The 19,820-nt window shown below is 41.5% G+C and overlaps 1 protein-coding gene across 5 annotated transcripts in view; it reads left to right on the top strand.

Annotated features, from left to right (window-relative positions):
- The window catches only part of LOC106581914 (rho GTPase-activating protein 6), a 70,392-nt gene extending 50,572 nt beyond the window's left edge, over positions 1 to 19,820 (top strand). The window contains exons 4-13 of one of the 5 annotated variants that reach the window (XR_001323198.2): positions 1 to 269; positions 3,344 to 3,539; positions 3,736 to 3,791; positions 3,916 to 4,066; positions 6,421 to 6,569; positions 7,671 to 7,850; positions 11,029 to 11,126; positions 16,399 to 16,619; positions 16,889 to 16,963; positions 17,089 to 19,820. Coding sequence is in view for 3 of the 5 variants with exons in the window: in XM_014164374.2 (XP_014019849.2) it covers positions 1 to 269; positions 3,344 to 3,539; positions 3,736 to 3,791; positions 3,916 to 4,066; positions 6,421 to 6,569; positions 7,671 to 7,850; positions 11,029 to 11,126; positions 16,399 to 16,699 (1,400 nt within the window). In the remaining 2 variants the exon portion in view is untranslated. Of the gene's footprint in view, positions 270 to 3,343; positions 3,540 to 3,735; positions 3,792 to 3,915; positions 4,067 to 6,420; positions 6,570 to 7,670; positions 7,851 to 11,028; positions 11,127 to 16,398 lie in introns of all 5 variants that reach the window. The other 4 variants (XM_014164375.2, XR_001323197.2, XM_014164376.2 and 1 more) reach the window with 4 other exon arrangements.

Raw genomic sequence — 19,820 nt, 5'->3', positions numbered from 1 at the left:
AGTCTATGCCCCAGGCATTTGGTATAACGCTATCGCAGGTGATCTCTAACGACCGTGCCCAGAAGCAGCGTCAGGAGCTCCAAACCCAGCGAGAGGAGCACCGTGACGCCAGTGACCTGGTGTCCTCCCTCTTGCACCTCACCTCCCGGAGAAGCACTAAGGACAAGGAGCTGTCCAGCAGCAACTCCTCCCTCAGCTCCAACTCCGAAACGCCCAATGAGTCCTCTTTGCCCAACATGCCCGAGGCACAACCACGCACACGCAGGAGGGTAGGTTTTACATGTGTGGGCTGTTCTCACAAACCCACATCAGGAGCCTGAATGTATTCTGTTACACACCCAGATATGCAGGTTCTGCCCTAGCCCTTTGGGGGCCCTAAGCAAGATTTGGTTTAGGGGCCCACCGACCTTGCTGGCAAAACATTTTAGTGGCCCACTGTTTTTATTTTACCTTTATTTAACTAGGCAAGTCAGTTAAGAACAAATCCTTATTTTCAATGACGGCCTAGGAACACTGGGTTAACTGCCTTGTTCAGGGGCAGAACGACAGATTTGTACCTTGTCAGCTCGGGGATTTGATTTTGCAACCTTTCGGTTACTAGTCCAACGCTCTAATCACTAGGCTACACTGTTGATGGCAGATAGAAAAATGTGTATGTTTTTAAAGTACATTTTCAGCAATTCTACACATTTTGCCATGGGGCATATAGACAATGTTGCCGTTTTAAAGCACGTTTTCTGCAATTCTACTCATTTTGCCACAGGGCAGAGAATAAAATGTGCAGTTTTACAGCCAATTTCCTGGAATTCTACACATTTTCCATGACTTATGCCATAATAAGATATATGAGAGTGACAAACAACATTTATGTAAGCCCCCTGGAGGTCAGGGTCCCTGCGTCCCTGGTTAGTAATTCGGCCAGGATTAGTACAAGTTTAGATAGCTGGCTAGCAGGGTTGGGCTCAATTCAGTATTTTGGAATTCAGTCTCATTCAACCCATGAGTTGAAATTCGAATTGATTTGGCCACACCCGACATGATGTAGAATCTGAATTTTTGTTTGATTGACAGGAAGTACAATTTAATGCCGTGCAATTCAAAGAAATTCCACTCAGTCATAGAACATGGGAGTTTCCTTGAACGTGACAGGTCACACTTCCAGATACCAAAGAATATATCACTTTTCTCTGAAAACAATGTTCATATACTCTTTTAATCTTAGTGCTTAGAATAGCCTATTATATTTCCACCAACCATTTCATTTGTTTGGCTTCTTTTTGAAGGCCTCAGGGTCAACTTCAGGTTTAAACTAATACGTTCTGGGAAATGTGGTGTTTTCCCGATATTGAACTAAATGTATGTGATTAATGAAATATAATAACCACAACTTAGAAAATAACAACTTTTTATTTCATGTAAAAAAAGAAAATGCTACAATATTTGATATGCATGTATTTAACGAAATGTTTGATGTTTTATTTACAAAACATTAGGAACACCTTCCTAATATTGAGTTGAACTCCCTTTTGCCCTCAGAACAACCTCAATTAATTGCGTTCCACAGGGATGCTGGCCCATGTTGACTCCAATGCCTTCCACAGTTGTGTCAAGTTGGCTGGATGTATTTGGGTGGTGAACCATTCTTTATACACAAGGGAAATTGTTGAGAGTGAAAAACCCAGCAGCGTTATAGTTCTTGGCACACTCAAAACGGTGCGCCTGGCACCTACTACCATACCCCGTTCAAAGGAACATAAATATTTTGTCTCGCATTCACCCTCTGAATGGCACACATACACAATCCATGTCTCAATTGTCTCAAGGCTTAAAAATCCTTCTTTAACCTGTCTCCTCCCCTTCATCTACACAGACTGAAGTGGATTTAACAAGTGACATCAATAAGGGACCATCGCTTTAACCTGGATTCACCTGGTTAGTCTATGTCATGGAAAGAGCAGGTAGTCCTAAAATTTTGTACACTGAGTGTATATTTGTATATAATACACCTAATACAGAATAGAAAAGGCATTTGAATTCAATTATATTTACTTTAATACAATTTGAAAAGCAATTCTCTATCCAGTTTACTACTTCAATTCAAATTCAAGAATTTAATTGGAATTTATGAGGCTTACAACTTGAGGGGCAAAGGTAGAAATACTATTGGCCATCCTCCCACTTCACTTCACTATGCTTTCCACTGTATATAATCCATCATTCTATGTCATGCACTTGATGCTATGCTAGCCACAGTATGCTATCCATCATCTCTCCATATGTTGGTACTGTTCTCACTCCAAGGGTTGTAACCAAAATTATTTTCCAATCGTTTTGTTCTGAACAGAACCCCCAAAAATGTTTTGTTCCATTCCACTGTTCCGACCAGCAAAATAAAGTTCCGAACCGGTTAAAATCTTTTAGGCCCACAGAATTATACCTACAAAGGAGCAGCTTTTCTGAAGGAACTTTGAATGTTGTTGAACTTCAGAGAGATGGCTTAACTAACGTTGGACCAGAGCTAGTCCTTGATCATGACTCTCAGTTCCATGACTCTCAGTTCCATTACATTACACATAATGCCGCCTAGAGTTTTCGAGAGCTAGACCAAAGCTAGCTGACAAGCTAGCTAACTAACAAGCTTGTGTGTGCAGAGCAGCACCAAAATTAAAATAAAATCACATCTTACCTTTTGGTAGTTAATAAATCCAATGTGAAACGTGATAAGGATACTATAGTTAACTAGCTTTGAAAAAGTTCATAATTGTTCTCTAATAATAATCTCTCTCCCTAATTTCTGAATCAGGCTTGTAACTTCAGAAGACTATGCATGCTTCAGAGGGATGGGTGGGCCAGGTAGCCTACACCCAGCATCTGTCATTTTGTCTTTGATTGACATGCTTCAGTTATATTTTCAGGATGAAATTTTAAAAGTTCTAAATGTCATCCTGAAATATAGCTGAAGCATTTAAAATGTCATCCTGAAATATAGCTGAAGCATGTCAATCAATTACAAAATGACAGATGCTGGCAAGTGGAAAAGATTTTCAGCTGGCAGGCAGGCAGACACTAGAATAAGTTTCTGAGTGACAGTGAGGGCTTTACATAGGCATTTTGTAGCATTTTTTGTGGGACTGGAAAACAATGCCTAGAACGTTAAAGAACGTTATTAACCGGTTCCTATGCTTTCAAAATAATGGTTCAGTTCCGGAACAGTATAGATCCCTTTCGTTCTCTGTTCTGGTTCTGTTCCTCGAAAATGTTTGTTATTTTCTGGTTTTCGTCTCTGTTCCCTGAACCGGTTCCAACCCCGGACTCAACCCTGTGTCTGTGTGTATGTGGCAAGGGAGGAGTGTCTGTGGATTGCATCACTGACCTGGATGACAACCAGTCTCGTCTGCTGGAGACCCTCCAGCTGTCCCTGCCAGCCGAGACACCCAGCAACAAGAAGAAGCAGAGGGACAAGAATCTCAGCCTCAACCACATCTTTCGACAGGTGCCCAGGGTAGTGGAGAGCTGCTGCCTGCACCTGGAGAAACATGGTACATATACTGCAGTCGTTCTCACGCATATTGTGCCCCAATTCAGAGTTGAGATAAGTCAGGCAACTCAGACTTTCATGTAAATCATTCACTGAATATGATATGATTTGTAGAGGATTTAATCGTGACTGGATTTATCTACACCCTTTCCCTGTTGTTACAGCAAATTTGTCCTCTATTTCGCCATTTAATTCAGGTCTACAGACTGTTGGCATTTTCCGTGTAGGGAGCTCAAAGAAGAGGGTACGGCAGGTAAGGTTTCACTGGAAAATGCTGATTGACAAGTAGATGAGTGCGCATTAAACACACTATGATATTCGTAGTATGTTTCTAGTGTTAAACTGTGGTGGATGTTGTGTCGTGTTGTTGTCTTCAGCTGAGAGAGGAATGTGACCAGGGTGTGGAGATGCAACTGGATGAGGAGCACAGTGTCCATGAGGTGGCCGCGCTGCTCAAGGAGTTCCTGAGGGACATGTCTGATCCCCTACTGACCAGGGAGCTCTACACCGCCTTCATCAACACCATGTGTGAGGAACACACACACACACACCCTTGCCTGGCTACACATCACATACTCACATGTTGCTAAACCCACACTACAAACCTCATACCGCAATAACACACAATCTCACCGCCACACTTCACATAGCCTTCATCAACACCTTGTATTTTATTTCTATTTTTGCACTGTCTCTATGCACACTCACAGGAACCTACACAGTCAAGCACACTGACACTCTAACACACATAACATGCACACACATTTATACTGACTCTACACGCACGCACACACAATCACATACAATCATAATTTACACTGCTGCTACTCTGTTTATCATATCCTGATGCCTAATCACCTTACCCATATATATATATATATATCTCCCTCTATCACTCCAGTGTCCCTGCATATTGTAAATATGGTATTGGAACTGACCCTGTATATAGCTTCTTATTGTCTCGTGTTCTTCCTATTTCTTATTTTATGTGTTGTGTGTTTTTGTTCTACCTTATGTTATTTTTAGTGCTACATTGATATTGATTAAACAATCATGATTTTTTAGAAATGTTCATGGAAAAGTAGGTGAGATAATGTGATGAATACTGAATTAACATATTTCTCCTATGCAGTCATCAACATTCTTATATATCCCAGCCCACTTATGAATTGCTTACATCCATGCCAGCCATAGTATCGGATCATGCTCTCATCCACTGACAGCCATTCCTGAAATGGCATGCCTTTGTATGACTGATTGAGCTCAGAGAAGATGGGCCTAACCTTAAAAAAATGTGTCGTCAGTGATCTTTGTGTTGTCAACCACATGAACTGAGGCCATTATTTCATCAAAGCGATTTCTCCACATTGCACGTGCGATGCTTTCATTGTGTACATCACTGTCAAGTGACCAGAACATGTGTCTTCTTGGAACAGAGCTGTACCCAGACGTGATAAGGATCCCATAGAATGTAAGGAGCTCATCCATACTCAGATACAGTTGCTTGTCCTTGGTCTGGGTGGAGTAGAGGTTGGACATTTCTATGGTGATCTCTCTTAGGGTGGGTGGATACATTAGTAGGAAAACATCCATTGGCTTGGGTCAGCTTTGTTTTACACATTCTGCAGCATTTGGGCTGTACACTACGTGTTTTGGAATCACAGCGGAGGCAGGCCTCTTCGATTGTTTGAACACTCCATCTTTATTTTTGACCACCTGCAGCTTTGCCCTTGGCTCTTCTGGCTGGCCCCTATGGCTTGTAGAGGCCCTTGGCTCTTCTGTCTGGACCCCCTGCGGATAGAGGCCCTTGGCTCTTCATTATCAACAGTGGAGGGGTGTGTGTGGGGGGGGGGGGGGGGGGGTAGGTCATCATCACTGATCATGTTTGTGATAGGTTAAGCATATGCATTCAACAGCCTGGCTGGTAAATGGCCTGTCTCCCCCTCATATCTGACTAATCGCTATCACAATCACTGAGGTCAGCATTTCTCAGCTTTCTCATTTTGAGGGATAACTGCAATGTTGCATGCCTTGTCTGGGCGGTCACCTAGATCCAACATATCTAGAACTTGACTCAAAGTGAAACTAAAAGAAAGAACAGAGTAGAAAGTTAGGTAGAACAAGAACTATGTATGTGTATCAGTATGTGTATACCTAGATGCACCATGTTATCCCGCCGGTCACTATTGTTGCCGTCAACATGTTTACTCATTCTATGACCACACTGATCCAAGTTGAGTAATTGTAAATGCATATATCAATACTAGACACCTTAAAGATGATATGTACCAAAAATCTTTGTCCTATCTTTATGTTAACAAACTTTACCAACCTTTTGTTTGGGAGCTTTGATGTAGCCATCCTCTTCTCATGGTGCAACCAGGAAGTAAACAGCTCTGGTCATGTGACAATTTACACTAAACATGTGACACTGCACATATTTAATTGAGACCCTTTATCATGTCAATATTTGCTAGAAATGCATTGATACATCATTCAGTAACATTTTTAGAGCCTTATAACTGAAAACGTTTTTTACGGTCACTATTGTGACTGATGGGATTAAATAGGTTAAAACTTGAACAGCCCACGCTGGCCCCATATCCCACATTCATGTACACTACATCCGCTACAGTGTATAACTCAAATAATTTGCCACACTCTCAGCACAACACTTCACATAGCATTCATCAACTCCATGTGTAAAGGATGTTGAGTAACTCCTACACTACTTAAGTCTGTTAATAAGAAAGCTCACAATTCGCTCATAATTCATACAGCTAATTCCTACACAATCTCCATCGTTAAGCGAGTTCAAATTGTTCTGTAGCTGTAAGAATGAGAGTGAGTTGTGATGAGGTTTATCATGTCCTCCTCTGCAGTACTGGACCATTCAGACCAGGAGATCACCATGCAGCTGCTGATGTACCTGCTCCCACCCTGCAACAGTGACACCCTGCAACGCCTGCTGGAGTTCCTGGCCACGGTGGCCGCCCATGCCGAGGACAGCCAGGACAGGGACGGACTGGAGGTAAGGGCAGGTACGAGCAGGATATGACAGAGCAGGACAGGGCAGGACAGGACAGGAGGACAGAATAGGGCAAGACAGGGAAGGACAGGAGGGCAGGACAAGGCAAGACAGGAGGACAGAACAGTGCAAGACAGGGCAGGACAGGACAGGAACGCTGGATGGGATATTAGTAGTCTAATAAAATGGCTCAAGTTTACTGTCCTTTTCTCCCTTCGTCTGGAATCAACTTTCATGGATGAATGTTGTAGTAGTACATCCAATGTTGGGTATTTGATATCCATGACAAGGTCCTAGTCATCTTTTGAAATACTGGCGGCATTTTACATTACAGCACGGAATACATGGTTAAGTAACATGCAGTAGTAGTACTTCTGCCATCTGAAACTAGAGCAGAGTGGAGTACATGTTGAGGATCAATTGACATTCTGATTCTGATTGACAGACATGGCCTTATTCATGTTGACTGGGCAGGTTAAGTGCAAATTCATTCCCACACTCCTCTCGGTTTGTGAATATGTCTACACATTTGGGTGAGACAGGAGAAGCCTTCAAGTCAGCCATGTGCATGAATTGTGTTCCTTTGCTACCACAATCATCACTTATAAGACTGTGGTTATTCTTCATTCAACTTAAAGAAAGACTTAAAAGTCATCTGAGGTTTTTATTCATCGTCACCTTGAATAATCTTTCAAATTTACGTCCATCAATGTAACTTTCAGTATAATCCTAAAATGTTTCCTGTAATCGCAAAAGGTCAGAGGAAAATTCCTTGCAATCACGCACCAAGGCCTGTGAGTTTTGAGGCTGAGGGGCTGCTGGTCAGACCGCCAGAATGAAATAAATTCAAACTTCTTCATCCTGTTATCACTGGGTATTTCGTGACGATGCATAACAGCTTTAATCCTGCTGAGCAGAAGGAGCTCAGGTTTGCCAGCACAGTTAGGAGAGCTTCCCAGAAAGGTGTGTGTGTGTGTGTGCGTGTGTGTGCGTGTGTGTGCGTGCGTGTGTGCGTGTGTGTGCGTGCGTGTGTGCGTGCGTGCGTGCGTGTCCATGCTCGTCTTTTTAGTGTTTTAGTGTCAAATCCAGCATTGTCCACTTTAGATCACAGGGAACAAGATGACATCACTTAACCTGGCCACCGTCTTTGGGCCGAACCTTCTACACAAGCAAAAGAGCTTGGACAAGGAGTTTGCTGTGCAGAGTTTTGCCCGTGCCGAAGAGAGTACAGCCATCATAGGCGTGGTACAGAGGATGATCAACACATACGAGACCCTCTTCATGGTAAGCTATCGCTTATGGAAAACACTAGAACATGGCGCCAATGGACGGATATATAAGCTTTTATCACAGTAGATAGAGGACAGAGTAAAAAATTGGCACAGCTGACAAACAATTTAACTCTCTTAGTCACTGCTCCCCATTCCAGGAAGAATTGTGTTTAGGGGAATTCTCAAGCTTAATAGAGTGGCTCCATCTAATGAAATGTAAACATGGCATTTATACATTTTCGAGAAGGCTTAAGCCTCGTTAAACCAAGCCCCAGTACAGAGAGGCTAATGAACTCGTGCCATTGTTTTTCACTCCTGTACGTGTCCTTGCAATGTCTAAGAAAAGGATAACCAAACACTTTTTGGAACATGGATTATTTTTTGAATTAAAACATAATTTGATAAAATATTGAATTTAGCCTTTCCTACTCATAGAAACGCATTGAATAACACATACGTAAATGGCAAAAAAAAAAAAGTTTTGACGTGTTTGTCCTATCTAGAAGATATAGGAAAGCTCAGGATTTTTTAAAATTTGTTTCTCAAAACTACCTCCATACATCCATTCATTTGTATAGGTTACCTTCAGACGGGTCCCATGACACTTGTGGGGGTCATAGAGCAAACACCATCATGTTCGTCAGAGTCTCATCATTCCATAGAGTGGTCATATTAGTTTGTAGGCCAAACCGTTCGGACGCTATAGACATTTTCGTGAGAAAACCAATTTCAGGGATGTCTCATGGTCTGACAAACACCGTTGTAGCCCAGCCAGCTTCCACCGCAGATGCAGAAGGCCGACATAAGTGGATGTGGTGGATTGAGACGCAGCCCATGCAAAAAACTGATATCTCTAGTTAAAACTGACAGATTTTGATGGGGATTTTTTTTATTATGTTACTTAGATAGATGCACAGGTATAGACTCTTAAGGAATATTATTACAGTCTCTTTTCGGACCAAGCTCTATTTTTCTTAAAGAGGCAATCCGCAAAAATCTGAGGGATGGACCTGGAGAAATGTAAACACTCTTAAATTCATAAACAGAGCAAGGATTGACCATCCAAGATATAGAAATTATAGTTGTTGTATATTTTGAGGCAATAAATAGTATTTGTTTACATTTAAAATGTTTAAAAACATTGGAGTAAAATATGTTTATATTTTAGTTTCTGATAGGGTGCAACAGTTGAATTTAGCTCGTGATGCATTTATAAGTTATATTGACCTGTTTAACCTAGCTCTATTTTTCTTAACCTTAGTCTGTAGGACCTTCCAACACAAAACCATGTTAGCCTTTATACAACATTCCCTTGGCCATTGTTTAATCTAAGCTATAATATAATATGAGCATGCGTTAACATATTGTACAGTAGCTTTAAACTGTACATGAACCGCTGTAAATCTTGAGCGATATTATCAATCTCTTGACACATCGTCCGTAGGAGACATTCTTGCGTCAGTTCTTGTAATTTAGTGTTTCAGAGTACATATTTACAGTGCATTCAGAAAGATTTCAGACCCCTTGACTTATCCACATTTTGTTACGTTACAGCCTTATTCTAAAATGGATTATTAAAAAAAAAGAATCCCTCGTCAATCTACACACAATACCCCATAATGACAAAGCAAAAACAGGTTTTTTGAAATGTTTGCTAATTAATACGAAATACAAAACTGAAATATCACATTTACTTAAGTATTCAGACCCTTAGTCAGTACTTTGTTGAAGCACCTTTGGCAGCGATTACAGCCTCGAGTCTTCTTGGGTATGATGCTACAAGCTTGGCACACCTGTATTTGGGGAGTTTCTCCCATTCTTCTCTGTAGGTCCTCTCAAGCTCTGTCACGTTGGATGGGGAGCATCGCTGCGTAGCCATTTTCAAGTCTCTCCAGATATGTTTGATCGGGTTCAAGTCCGGGCACTGATTGGGCCACTCAAAGACATACAGAGACTTGTCCCGAAGCCACTCCTGCATTGTCTTGCCTGTATGCTTAAAGACGTTGTCCTGTTGGAAGGTGCACCTTCACCCCTGTCTGAGGTCCTGAGCGCCCTGGAGCAGATTTTCATCAAGGATGCTGCCACCACCATGCTTCACCGTAGGGATGGTGCCAGGTTTCCTCTAGACGTGACTCTTGGCATTCAGGCCAAAGTGTTCAATCTTGGTTTCATCAGACCAGAGAATCTTGTTTCTCGTGGTCTGAGAGCCTTTAGATGCCTTTTAGCAAACTCAAAGTGGGATTTCATGTGCCTTTTACTGAGGAGTGGCTTCCGTCTGGCCACTCTACCATAACGGCCTAATTGGTGGAGTGCTGCAGAGATGATTGTCCTTCTGGAAGTTTCTCCCATCTCCACAGAGGAACTCTAGAGCTCTGTCAGAGTGATCATCGGGTTCTTGGTCACCTCCATGACCAAGGCATTTCTCCCCCGATTGCTCAGTTTGGCCGTGTGGCCAGCTCTAGGAAGAGTCTTGGTGGTTCCAAACTTCTTCCATTTAAGAATGATGGAGGCCACTGTGTTTTTGGGGACCTTCAATGATACAGAAATGTTTTGGTATCTTTCCCCCAGATCTGTGCCTCGACACAATCCTGTCTCGGAGCTCTATGGACAATTCCTTCGACCTGATGACTTGGTTTTGCTCTGACATGCACTGTCAACTGTGGGACCTTATATAGACAGGTGTGTGCCTTTCCAAAATCATGTCCAATCAATTGAAATTTTCTACAATCAAGTTGTAGAAACATCTCAAGGATGATCAATGGAAACATGATGCATCTGAGCTCAGTTTCGAGTCTCATAGCAAAGGGTCTGAATACTTATGTAAATGAGGTATTTCTGTTTTTTTATTCTTTATACATTTGCAAATATTTCTACAGACCTGTTTTCACTTTGTCATTATAGGATATTGTGTGTAGACTGATGAGGATAATAAAAAAAAAATATCAATTTTAGAATAAGGCTGTAACGTAACAATTGTGGAAAAAGTCAAGGGGTCTGAGTACTTTCCGAATGCACTGTACATTATTGTGTCAATATCTGGCTCAAAAGTTGGCCTACATCTGAGCAGCTGATTATTTCTTGAGGGAGTTACTGTACATATCCAGTTTAAGCTAACACAGAATGAGATAGATGTACCAACTCAGTTAAATTCAGACGTCCAGTTAAAGATGTTGTATTTCTGGCCCTCCCAGGTGCCCCCTGACCTGCAGAATGAGGTTCTAATGAGTCTGCTGGAGACGGATCCTGATGTGGTGGATTACCTACTGCGGAGGAAGGCTTCTCAGTACTCGTGAGTGTGTGGCCTTCTGTGTGCTTAGATATGGACTTGCTGCTGCAGGGCCACCGGCAAACGTGTGGCGAGCAGGCATTTGCCCCTGCACTTTTCAATTTTGGGGGGTGGAGAGGCAGTGCCCTACCACTTTTGATTTGGTTTAATATTTTTGGGGGACGGAAAGCGTTGAAAACAGAGACAAAGTAGACCAACAGACTGACTTGCCTTGCCTCTTCATCAACTCTCGCACTATGGCCTTCTGAACAGAGTGCTGTGTGTGTGTGTGTGTGTGTGTGTGTGTGTGTGTGTGTGTGTGTGTGTGTGTGTGTGTGTGTGTGTGTGTGTGTGTGTGTGTGTGTGTGTGTGTGTGTGTGTGTGTGTGTGTGTCTTGACCAATCAGATTCAGGGAAATCGCAGGTAGGGCACGGCACATGTCTATAGAAACCAGCGCGCGAAGTCATGAGCTCTGCTGGTCAGCTATTGTGTAATAACCTAGCGGTGCCAAAAGCCCTGGTCTGCCCTAGAAAGCCTATGTAAATTGCAATCGGCAGAAAAACATTTCGACAGCCGATTTGGCTCTAAAATTGGTTTATTAGGATCAAGTTCGATCCCCACTGTGAATTCTTTTGAATTTCACTATACAAATTGAGATATTTAATGAAATAGTGATCCATTCTGACAGTTGTCATCACACAGGACCACGTGCTGACACAAACCAATCACGGGCCAGCAGGCTGCGAGGACGCTCCCAGTTGACTCTCACAGGCAGCATAAAAACGACTACATCGACCATGATCTATTGCTAGCTACGGCGACTTTCCCCATGATTCTTGGTGCCATTCAGCCCCATTCAGCAATATGGCGAGCTTCAAATTTTTCCGGCTTCATGCGCATCGGGAGTTTTCCATAGGAATACGTGAATGATGTCAGCACTATCACTATCTACTTATTTCAATGTCTATGGCCCTGTCCCATCTGGCCAGTGAAAACAAAGTGGTAACACTATGTATTTATAGCCTAACTGATTTTTGTTGTTTAATTAAGAGACCGACCATTTACGACCTTCTGCGTGTAAACAGTTATTTTCCCACCTTATGTTGCATCCCTGTGCAGGCACATACATCTGTAATTAAAAAGCTACAGGTGTATTAACACAGTCTAGCCTACAGTATGTCATCACTATTTGCTGATTTGAATAATTCCAGTCAATAATTTTGGATTAAAAAAGGCCTTGGTAGCCAAGCCAACCGGAGTTTGAATATAAACCAAATTTGATCACCTTCACATTTTCTCTCATCAGAAATAAATGGTCTGCTACATCGGACACGTTACTTTTGCCAAGCGTGAGACACTCCTATTAATTTCCACGAAACCTGGGCTTCTGCTGCTCAAGTGTGAAATTACGCTCTGGTTCTATTTTCAAGATTTCGACACGCAGCTCACACGTATACACTAGAGAAGGCTGTGCGTGGTGAAACAATTGCTTCCTATTCGTTTTCAATGGAAGGAAAGCAGGGGAGAGCAGAGTGGGTGGGACCGTTGGGCGATGCGAGCATGGGCGAGGGAGCTGAACAGGGCGGCACTAAAGTTGGGCAAAGCTTAACTTTATGCAAATCTTTTGTGATATCGTGGTGCGAGGAACCAATCGAAGCTCAATATACTGTAGCATCCAACCCCTACTTGATTGGTTCACAATGGCTGTTGATACGTAGCACTACCTAGCATGCCTGCTAGCTTGTTAGCACCCACATGAGGGTGAAGCTAGCGTGGCCAGTCAAGTTACCGCTATATAGAGTATCTCAGTCCGGAGTAAAATGATAAAGTGGCCCGTGCTCAGCTCGCCCATACCAAAAGTTACACTTCCAGTGTAGCAGGTAAAAATATTAACTTATTTTGAGACACCCCATCTCAAATTATTTTCAGTTTGGTTGTTTTCAGTTTAAAAATACCCTGCCTAATGGGACAGCCACAAAGCATGCTCAACTTGCCCAACTCCATAACTGCCATAAATTATCCGTATTTCACTTGAACAATGGGAATGAACCACAAAGATCCGTTTTAGGCTACACCTATTGGAATTCCTTACAGCGTTGTTTTCAGTTAAAAAAAAACACTTGGAGCAACTTTAGAGCAGGCTCAACTTGGCCGACTGCTCAGTTCACTTGCCCCAGGCAAAAGGGCAACCCTTAAAGGGGAATGGAAACACTTCAGCAAGTAAAGCTAAGCAAAGAAATGTATTTCATCCAATAATACTAAACATGTGCATTTAACATAGAAACAACTATACTTTGGGGATTTATATATAAAAAAAGTTTATTAGAGGTATGTGTAGAGCTCTTGAATTGCCCCTATTAATGACTGACGCCAGTGTGTCATTGGCAGGATTGAGCAAATTGTGAGTTTTAGTGCGGGACTGAAAGTGAATGAATGCTGCCACCGGGAGGCGCTTCGCCTCTACTGGACCTAAAAGGTTTCTCACAACTTTGTCATTGAGATCAGGATAACAATAGTAAGGTAAACTGTTTTCAATTCGTTTTTATGTGGGTAATTATAATCTGTCAATTTTCAAGTATGTTTTCCGATTGATGAAATTAGTCTGTGAAATGAACTTCTGATACAAGCCGAGTAGTCAGTCAGCCCAAAACGAGAAGACGTAGCTAGCTAGCCTACATGATTTAGCTCATCTCTTGTCTTGTCTTTTTGATTAAAATTTTCTATGATACAGTAACTGTACAAAATAAAATGCTTAAAGAGCATTTGTAATTGGTATTAGCTAAGAGCTCAAATGAACTGTCTAGTGTCTGAATCAATTTGTGTCTACCACAACTAAGAGAGGGCTGCTGCAGGATTGTTATTTTACTAGTAAAATGTATGATACCCACATAATTATCAGCTAGCTAGCTAGATAACTGGCTACACAGCTAGATATCTCATTAGGTGTCTGTTTATATGTGATATGATTCCTAAAAATAGTAAGCAAGAATTAATGTAACCTAAGCCTGAAGCCTAACCCTTATGATGATAGTTAGCTAATATCTATGACTGGTATTCATCCTGGTCTAGCTGGTAACTTTTAATGATTGTACGTAGTGCCATAATTTCCTATGACTGAAAACATCTTCAGGACATCAGAACTGCGATCACTAACCTTGATTTGGACGAAAATGTCTACTTTAACAAGTCGGCAGCTCCGGACATTCTGCTTACTCCGGACCAGGCCCTAATCCCCTGGACTCGAAAGAAGAATTAACGGGACCTAAAAAACATTCATTGTTTCTCAGTCGTGATTGAATGCGGACATAAAGTTTAAGTCGGAAGTTTACATACACTTAGGTTGGAGTCATTAAAACTCCACCACTCCACAAATTTCTTGTTAACAAACTAGAGTTTTGGCAAGACGGTTAGGACATCTACTTTGTGCATGACACAAGTCATTTTTCCAACAATTGCTTACAGACAGATTATTTAATTTATAATTCACTGTATCACAATTCCATTGGGTCAGAAGTTTACATTCACTAAGTTGACTGTTCCTTTAAACAGCTTGGAAAATTCACAAAAATGATGTCATGGCTTTAGAAGCTTCTGATAGGCTAATTGACATCATTTGAGTCTGTGTATGTGTTTCAAGGCCTACCTTCAATCTCAGTGCCTCTTTGTTTGACATCATGGGAAAATCAAAAGAAATCAGCCAAGACCTCAGAAAAAAATTGTAGACCTTCACAAGTCTGGTTCATCCTTGGGAGCAATTTCCAAATGCCCGAAGGTACCACGTTCATCTGTACAAACAATAGTACGCAAATATAAACACCATGGGACCACACAGCCGTCATACCGCTCAGGAAGGAGACGCGTTCTGTCTCCTAGAGATGAACGTACTTTGGTGTGAAAAGTGCAAATCAATCCCAGAACAACAGCAAAGGACCTTGTGAAGATCCTGGAGGAAACGGGTACAAAAGTATCTATATCCACAGTAAAATGAGTCCTATATTGACATAACCTGAAAGGCCGCTCAGCAAGGAAGAAGCCACTGCTCCAAAACCGCCATAAAAAAGCCAGACTATGGTTTGCAACTGCACATGGTGACAAAGATCGTACTTTTTGGATAAATGTCCTCTGGTCTGATGACCCCAAGCACACTTCCAAAGTTGTGGCAAAATGGTTTAAGGACAACAAAGTCAAGGTATTGGAGTGGCCATCACAAAGCCCTGACCTTAATCCTATAGAAAATTTGTGGGCAGAACTGAAAAAACGTGTGCGAACAAGGAGGCCTACAAACCTGACTCAGTTACACCAGCTCTGTCAGGAGGAATGGGCCAAAATTCACCCAACTTATTGTGGGACGCTTGTAGAAGGCTACCCGAAACGTTTGACCCAAGTTAAACAATTTTAAAGGCAATGCTACCAAATACTAATTGAGTGTATGTAAACTTCTGACCCACTGGGAATGTAATTTCTTAATTTTTATTTTTTGGATTTGTGTGTGTTGTTCCTTTTGCAAGGCTGGAGACTTTGCATTTCGGAACACCCAATTTCTAAAATGTATGGACCCAGAACCTAATCATGCAGCTGACCAAATGATGCCAAATTAAGATTTTCGTTTTGGGTTAACTGAGATTACACTGCTCTAAGGAGTGAATGGAATCCACACTTTGATTTTGGTAGAAAAGCCACTGCCGAGAAAGCTTATATTAGCATTTCAGACAAAAAACGTTTTTTTTTTCTGCATAGTGTGTCTGAAGTTATACATCAAACTATTACAACAGTGTAACTGTTTTGGAATAAAATGTTCTTAAACATCCTCTGTATTGTGTGCTTATTGTTTAACCATTGATAAACACACGTTCTAGGTGTCATTTTGAGACCTTAAGGAGCATCAGGTACTGCTGGAATGTCTACCAATGGCATGTGCTTCTTTTTGTGAGAAATTACACTGGTCACTCCAAACATTTATAAAGTATTTTTAAAGTATAAATAGCCCACACTTTAGATGAGACTGTGCAAAAATATTTGGTTTATAAAGGCCTATATTAAACATCGTATGAATGATCGTCTAAATCATTATTAAATACTTTGAAAGTTGTTTATAAATGTCTGACTAAGTAGGTTAATGACATGTACAAATGTGTGAGTAATGATTAATACATAATGAATACATTATTTACTAATCAATTATAATTGCTTTATTATGTGGTACTACACATTTCCCCCCCTTATCTGTACATTATGGCATACTTTGTAACTAGGGCGCAGGTTCTTCTTCATAATGTCTCTCTCCTCTTCCCAATAGTGGTCCAGACATGCTGATGATTGAGGATCCCTTCTCTCTGACTGAGAGGCGCTGCTCCAGTGACTCCAACAAGGCCTCCAGTGCGGATGTGTCCCCCTATGAAATCAACTCTCCAGTGCTGTCGGAGTGCCTGCTATCCCAGGACCAGGGGGACAGCAGCCCCCTCTCTGACAGGCTCTTCAAGGTCCCCGAGCAGTACACACTGGTGGGCCACGTCAAAGGTTGTCCCAGCGACAGCCACAGTACCACTCACCATCCACAGGCAAAGGGGAAAAGGAAAGGGAAAGGGGGATATACCTAGTCAGTTGTACAACTGAATGCATTCAGCTGAAATGTGTCTTCCGACATTTAACCCAACCCCTCTGAATCAGAGCGGTGCAGAGCTGCCCAATGATCAAGTTGTTGGCCATTTCATCTCTGAAAATAGCACTAATACACTGTATTGTATATTGCTGCTTAATATGAAGAATATTTCTGATTTTTCCATTAGACTCACCTGATTAACATTTCTGGGGTGCCTGGCATTACTCTCTAAGGAAAGGGTTTATGGATCATCATATCACTGGTACGTTCATTGTCTTTGAATAGCATGTCTCGTTCTTTGTTCTTTGAAACCCTGCAACCTAGAATAAATTACATGTACACTAGGTGGAGATAAGACTTTGATTATGTGTACATGGTTTCTCCCAGTTTCCCATGGCGACGTTTCAGAATGCAGCTCTTGTGGCTCATTGGAGGGACTCGACAGTCACCAAGGTAACAACAGCAAACAGCATGTCAGATGAACTTACACCTCAATTGGTATGCCTGAATGCAGGCCACACTCCCCAGGGACTTGCTGCAGCAGTAGCCCTCTGACGAAGAGAGGCAGAGATTGGAGAGTACAAACCTGTTATTACTTCACTGACCACCGGGCCAACCAGGGGGCTGCAGCCCAGAGGCCGTTACGCTAAGGGGCGGAATGGGACAGCCTGCCAGTCCCTCCCTCAGAGGCAGGCCTGACGGTAGGGTGGATGGAAGGCCTCCCCCTTCCTACTCTGGACCGCTCAGAGGAACTTCTCCACACCTTCTCTCTGCCTTTCCACGCACCAGCCTGGGTGTGTGACCCACCCAGAATCTACAACTGCCCCCCCCCCCCAGGGCAGCAGCAGCCCTGGGCCCCAGACTGTGGCCCCTACGACCCCCTCCTCTGGTCCTCTGGAAGGGAAGGGTGTCAGGCAGCCCAGAGTTGCAGAAGGAGAGGTGGCAGATAGGGCAGCTCCTATCAGCAGACAATACACTCTACCAGAGACACTGGTGTGATGTTTATACGCACTTGCTCTAACTACTTCATCCTTCTCTAAATTGTAGGTTAAACTTACTGAGATGTGCTAATTGTCTGTGAGTAAATGTTGTTATTTCACTCTTGAGGTGTGTCTTACAGTTTTCATATTTCAGAAGTCTGACTCCAACGTTTTGCCGCTAAGACATACAGTACCTCAACAGAGACACAAATTAGCATCACTGACATGTGCCTATCTGAATATTGTTTACCCATAGTAACCAAATACTTAATTTTCTTTCCTTTATGTTTTATTTTAATTTTATTTCAACTCAGAACAATGGTGTGAGAATGAATCTGAATGTATCCTAAACGTATTGGTACTAATAGCCTACATGTAATGTTTATTTTTATATTATGATATCACCCTGTGAGATATAATGCAGATATGTAATAACCAAAATCAAATACAACTTTCTTAATGGAACATGACATCAAATTATGTTTGATGCTGCAAGTGTCTTTGTGTTATTTGTATCTTGGTGGAGCAATTGCCAAACAAATGAAAATTGATTGTTTGTGTTTTTTGATTGTGATATTGAACTTAACTGTTTTGGTCACTTGCTTTTTACAACTCATTTTAATGTTTGTGGCCTTCTGCAACTGATTGTAATAGTCATTAATTCAGTGATTCGTTCACGCATCCAAATAAAACAGTAACTGTCATCTACCTGTTTAGATTATTTGAAGGGAAAATGAAACTGGAAGATACAGAACATTATGAATGTAATTCCACAATACGGAGTATAGAAAAAGAGAAAAGGATCACTCAGTTTGTGCTTGAATGCCACTGTCATGAAATGTACCAAGTTAGTTTGTTTTATTCTTCTCCCCTATAATTGTTTTATAGTTTTTGAGGGGAAATTAAGGTACTGTACTAAGATATAAATATGGTCATGACTTTCACTGAGTTTTTTTCATTGTTGTTTGAATATTTTCTGGGAAACATTGTTTGTTTGTCCTGACAAAACATTATGCCTTAGTAACAACTACAGTATTGTCTCTGAGATGGCTAGCCATGCTAGTAAGACTTGTTCATGTTCACCTTGACTTAACATTATGCTGCTAATAGTCATGCTTTTGTACCTTGTGCAACATCAGTATTGACATGTTTTTAATCTAATCAAGCTGCTTTAAAACTGTATTATTGTCAACTCGAACCCTTCTTCAGCCTGATTGTTTTACTGTATGTGCATTTTCCTATGTCTTCCATGATGTGATATTAGTAATTTTATCATCTTGTCATCATCCTCTGTAAAACTATACATAGAAACTAAAAATGACGCAGAACGTTGTGGCAATAACCTCTTACTGTCTTTAAAATGCCTTTTAATTTCTACTTCATAGAGTTCTGTCAGTATGCTCCAACTACTACAACTACTACAATGATTTATTCTCGCTCTTACTTCTTATGTGCCCATTCTGTGTAAAGGGAAGTCAGGAACAATGTGAGTGGTTCACACTCTAATGAACTGGAGCGGAAGGTGTCTCTTTTTTGCAGCTTCTCCGCAGACTCCATAAAGATTTATTTCTGGCACATTTCAACACTGTAATGAAGTGCCGGAGCTGTCTGGTCTCTGAGAGACCCCTCTCACCAACCAGGAAGTAGACCAGAGGGTCCCAGACATAACCATAGGGAGTTCACCTCTCCTCTCCCCAGACTGAAACACAGGCAAACTCGCTTCCTGATTACTGGCTTATCTTTTTATGGGTGGGGTGAGTTATCATGCCCAATCCTATATGGTCCTTTCGCCACTTAACTCTGTTTGCTTAAGGGTGGAGTAAGATTTTTGTGAGATTATGCTAAATATTTGAGCATATAGATGTTCTAAATTAAAATACAGTGTTTGTTGATGTTATTGTGACCTAGATTCAAATAATTTCATTGAACGGCCACAAGAGGGAACCATGACCAAACGAAATGTCCTGTTCTCGTGTTTTCCTGCATTGCATATCTTTTGAATTTGTTATTACAATAGGGAAATTTAGGAATATTTTCTGTATTTCAACTTTTTCTAAATTATAACATTATTCTATCTTCACCATGGTTGCAATACCTATGTTATTTTGCTGAATATCCATAAATGGTTGTGTATCTTCA

This window comes from Salmo salar, chromosome ssa21 (assembly GCF_905237065.1).
Source record: "Salmo salar chromosome ssa21, Ssal_v3.1, whole genome shotgun sequence".
Classification (NCBI taxonomy): Eukaryota; Metazoa; Chordata; class Actinopteri; order Salmoniformes; family Salmonidae; genus Salmo; species Salmo salar.
This window is presented reverse-complemented; position numbering and strand designations above follow the sequence as displayed.